The 5,047-nt window shown below is 41.8% G+C and overlaps 1 protein-coding gene across 2 annotated transcripts in view; it reads right to left on the bottom strand.

Annotated features, from left to right (window-relative positions):
* The window catches only part of LOC106517857 (microtubule-associated serine/threonine-protein kinase 1), a 79,056-nt gene extending 77,787 nt beyond the window's left edge, over window positions 1-1,269 (bottom strand). For both annotated transcript variants that reach the window (XM_014008892.1, XM_014008894.1), the window contains exon 1: window positions 455-1,269. In XM_014008892.1, coding sequence (XP_013864346.1) covers window positions 455-493 — 39 coding nt within the window. In that variant the 5' untranslated portion in view covers window positions 494-1,269. The remainder of the gene's footprint in view (window positions 1-454) is intronic.
* Window positions 1,270-5,047: the final 3,778 nt, after the last annotated feature.

The following is a 5,047-nucleotide window of genomic DNA, read 5'->3' as shown; positions in this document are numbered from 1 at the left end:
CTTTAAGGGAAGACAAAAATACAGGGATTTTCATTTCACTTTAGGACAAGATAGGGTATTGTTAGTGTGGTGGGTGACCAATATTTTTATAATAATTAAATATCAAATTTAAAAGCTGCCACAAATTATCAAAATATTTAATGACAGTTCGTGGCAGACTACTCCTCTCCAACACCCCTGCCTCCCATCAAAATGACCGGAATATCCCTTTAAACTGAAAAAGACTGGACAGTTCAGATAAATTCAGTCTTTAAAAGAGATTATAAATKATAATTTGTTGGTCCATTTAAAATCAGTTTCAGTTCAGTTTTGGACTACCTCAACCTTTGCATGCCAAAMTCTCTGTCATGAGGACTTATTAATAATAATGGGTCAAAAAATGTGTAGGAATGTGGAAGTGTGTGGAAGTGTTTGTGTCCGTGATAGAAAAGGTCAGAATAAAGGCGGGACTCACCTGCAGCCTCCTGCGTCTTATTATCCCCGAGTCATCCATGGCGAGGTCCAGTAGGGAGCTGCGGKGCTCCTAACAGGAGGGGCTCCCTTCCAACCAAAGTGGTCCTGTGACTCTTTAGAATCGGTGTTTAGAGMCGGTCGGTGGGGCTCCAGCATTCCAGTTCACACCCGACGAGCAACAAACCCGCGCCCCCACAAAAAGGCGCACGGTGCAGACGGAGGTCCGTGTCACAGAAACCCACACATGTCCATGAGGTTGTTAGAAAGGGGACGCTGTCTTCAGCTTCAGCTTCCCGTGTGTCCTCCTCCTCCTCGTCCTCCTCCTCTGTTGTCAGACATGCCGTCTACCTCATGATGCGCAGTCAGGTCCTTCTCGGAGCATCCTTGACATTTTGCCAGAGGTCCGCGCGCCACGGTGCCTGTCCAGCTGCTGAGGCCTCCTTAAAAAACAAAACAACGATCCCTGGAGGGAGGGGGAATGGGGGGACGCCGGGTTCAGCCTCTGTTTGCACAAGAAAGTGCTTTGCGCTTGTGATGACAAAAGAGCGACGCGAATCCGGAGCTCCGCGAAAACAAGCGGATTTTTTTTTTTTTTTACGTCAGGGATGGAGGGGAGGGTGAGCGCGCCGTGGTGGAGTTGAGCTGCTCGCTGCTGATTCGCCTGTCCTCTCCTGTAAACATCACTCCACGCGCGCGCGCGTCTTCTACAACCACTTCCCACTATTTCGTTTCACTCAGTCATCCAAGACTTCCTGAAATGCAGCGACAGAAGGTTACGTTTCTCCTTTTCTGGGATTCCCTGTCGCCCCTCTTTCCTCCTCCTCTTCCTCCGATTATTCTTCTTCATGTGAATGAATGAGGCTCCCCTCCTCCTCCTCCTCCTCCTCCTTCTCCCTATACAGAAAAAGCAAAAAACAACCCCAGTCCAACTCTGGACAGGATGAAGGGATATACAGCAGAGGAAATAGCTCCACTGCTTTAATATCCTGTAAGGGCTTAAAGTTTGAAGCTCGTGAAAATTCTGGACAAAAGTGCCTACTGCAACCACTTATAACAATAAAAGGTATTAAAACGATAGTCCAGTCAACTTTGGAAATATATGTTTTTTCTAATAGTTATCGTAGCTGGAMATCCGCCAAGAGATAAAAATCTTTATACAGGTCAGGTTAGGCTGATGACGCTTATTTGCTGGGCTCGTTTCCCATTAATCAGCTAAAGACTTAACCACCTCTGTGGATCAACCTGGACCTCAGGACAACCAAAGACCTGATCATCTCTGAGGACCAGCCTGGACCTCAGGAAAACTAAGAATCTTTAGATCTAATGGATCGGGTGGATAAGGCTGCATGAGGTCAGAAAGAAACAGAAATATGTCCAATCAGGGCCTGATGGGTCAGCAATATTTTTTTTTGAATAAATCTAAAAGAAATAGCGAGTCATTGAAGGTCATTGGCCACCTGCAGGGACATGTTCCCAGTTTTTGTTTTTGTTGAAAGATGAACTGCAGCGTTCTGAACTAAATACAGTGGTGGTATGTCGGCCTGGCTGACACTAATGTAGTTACAGTAATGCAGTTGGGAACGAATGTTTTTACTGGGACCAAGAAAACAAAATCTTCARTTTTATTTCATCTAAGCTTTTACCTCAGTGAGACAGTCAAACTGGTTTTAGTGAAAAAGAATAACTGAGCTTTAACTGAAGATAGTGTGAGTGTCGTCCGTGTAGGAATAAAATGAGATGTTATACTTTCGAAGATGGAGCCTAAGCATGTAGATGAAAAATATGAATGGGTCCAAGAATACATCCTTGTGGAACTCCAGATGTGAGGGTGGTTTAAAACGTAAACAGATTCTCAGAGGCTTTTAGAGAAATTAGACTCCTGAAGTTTTAATCAAAGAGGGAGCGTGATTTGTTAGCATTTCACATGACTTGTTTGGAATGACTAAATGACTACTAAATTTTCACAGTATTTGCAAAATTGCTTGGTTAGCTCTGGTGGTAATTTTGAAGTAGTTAAGCAGTTGTAGATGTCATTTAAATTACTACTTTTAGAGAGTTTCATTAACATCTGTCAGTTGCACGAGATATTTTACTAACAGACCAGCTCACAGGCAGTTACAAGACTGACTGCCTCTTGTGGCAGCAGGCAACAAACATTTCTGTCAATCAGTCTTTCACAATCATTCTTGATAGAACTTCATGTGGACACACAATAAAGTTTAGCAATGTATCTACAAAACATTTACTGAATGTCAAGATATGTGTCACAGTATGTGAAAAAACAGAAAGAATGATGGTAAAAGTAATAAAGATTGCTAAGAAATCTAGCTGAGATTACATACATGTTACATGTTCACATTCAGACAAGTAATGTTTCAATTCCTTATTTATTTCTGAGACTAACAGACGGTTGGCCCATTAGCAAAGTCTTTGCATAATGCCTTGCTGCAAATTAGGACTTTCACACAGTTTTYGTGTAACATATGGTTCAGGCTGCCCACACAGCCATGACCTCATCAGTGCCAGCAGGAGATCTGCGAGAGGAGCGGCCAAGAATCAGAACACAGCCTACGCCGGCCCATCTGAGGGGAAGCGACAGGGAAGGCTGCTGGGATGCTGCTGGTCTTTGTTCAAATCACTGCTTTTATTTATTTAGTCCTTTTTGCTGATCTTGTTTTACAGCATGTTTTTTGCAAGAATGATACACATATCAGAATTACATAAACAACCTGGAAAATAGCAGAAAGAAATTTCAAGTAACTGCTTCATAAAGAATACAAGACATCAGAGGATTTTTTTCCCTTTTAAACTCAGAAGTATATTGATGTAGTATCCTCATTAACAATACAGTTGAGCTAAAACAATCTGAAAACCAAAGCCAGGGACTGGAGTTACGAATTAGCTGTAGTAACTATATACTCTGTGTGCAATGCATCAGTTGGAGACTTGTTCTGTTCTGTTTGCGTGCAACATCCTTGTCAAATAAGCAAGTAAATGAAATGAAACAACACAATCATACTAAATATGTGAAAATTGTGTTTTAAACAATAAAAAATAAATGCAATAATATAACCAAAAAAAGCAGTGTTTTTGGTCTGTAGGAAGAAACTGCAGTACCTGGAGAAAACCCACGCATGCGTAGAGAGAACATGCAAACACCACCCAGAAAGGTCTCTGGGCAGAATTTGATCTAGCAACCTTGCTGAGAGACAACAGCAGCTAAGATTGTAACTGTAAACACAAAATGATAAAAGTTTGAACAATAAAATCCTACAAGGCAATTACAAATCCTAAATATGTTTTGGGATAGTTTTAGTTTTATAAAAAAACATTATTTTTACTTCAAAACTATACATTTGAATTTTTTGAGCAAAAGAATATGCAATAGTTTATTTGGCCAAATATTTTTGCAACGAGGGCCACTTTTGACCCATGGGCCTTCAGTTGGATATGATTTAAAGAAGTCAAGCTTTCAGACTTCCTCCCTGCTGTGTCAGAATGTGTTCATGGAAGTGAAGAAGAAAAGCCCCAGTAAGCAGGCTGTTATTTGTTGGATTAAAGGGAGCTGTCAGGCCCGTCTGGCTGGCAGTCAGAGAAGCGGATCGTCTCTGTGCTGATGGCAGAGGTTTGTTCTGCAGCTCGTACGCTGTGTAAACCCTGACGAACAGACAAAACTCTCCCAGCGCTATCAGCTCCCTCTCATCCACACAAAGCCATGTTGTTTTCCTTCCTTTCAGCTCTGTCGCAGCTGTGAATGTTGTTTGCTCTGCGACTGACGGAAAAAAAGAGAGCCTGCTGACTTCTGCTCCAGAAACATTAAACTGATCTGATGTTGCACAGACACACGTTTGTTCTTCTATCCTCATGGGGACTTTGCACTGACTTCCAATTGTTTATCAGTTTCTGTAACCTAATGCTGACCCCACACATGGTGGGTTCTCACCAGACTGTATGTACCAAGAAAATGGTCAAAAGTCATCACCACCAGGTAACAAAAATATGTACACACACACAAACACAAACAAAACAATAGAGCCAAATCTAAACTCTGAAGGTGACATGCTTTTGTTCATGCTTGCAGGAGAAACTGCTGGTGCTCAATGGCATCTGGACACAGAAATAATGATGCCTTATATAATGAAATTGTAATCCCTTTGACTTTGAGACCAACAGCTGCTTGGTTTTCCCGGGAACATGAGCTGATTTTCAGTTTGCCACAGAAGAAAACTACAGCTCAGAACGTTCAGTCCTATAATACAAAGGAACTGTTCTCACATTATTAGGAAACCAGAGACTGTAGATGGTAACAACATGCTTCACAGATGGAACAACAAACAGCTGACACTGCTGTACATGTGTAGTTTGAAAAGTGATAAAGCTAGTAAATCTTTTTTTTTCAGGTGAAACAGAAACATTACAAGAACGCAATGAATCGCTCAGTGCAGATGTGTCCCTGAGAAGTCAAACAGAATGTCATCAGTTCTGTGGTTTTGGCTGAAATATTTTCCAGCCTTGTGAAGCAAACATGCTAATCTCTCTCTCTCTCTCTCTCTCTCTCTCTCTCTCTCTCTCTCTCTCTCTCTCTCTCTCTCTC

Source organism: Austrofundulus limnaeus, unplaced genomic scaffold, assembly GCF_001266775.1.
Source record: "Austrofundulus limnaeus strain Quisiro unplaced genomic scaffold, Austrofundulus_limnaeus-1.0 Scaffold53, whole genome shotgun sequence".
In the NCBI taxonomy this organism is placed as follows: Eukaryota; Metazoa; Chordata; class Actinopteri; order Cyprinodontiformes; family Rivulidae; genus Austrofundulus; species Austrofundulus limnaeus.
Note: the sequence above shows the minus strand (reverse complement) of the source record. Positions and strands in the feature narration are given on the sequence as shown.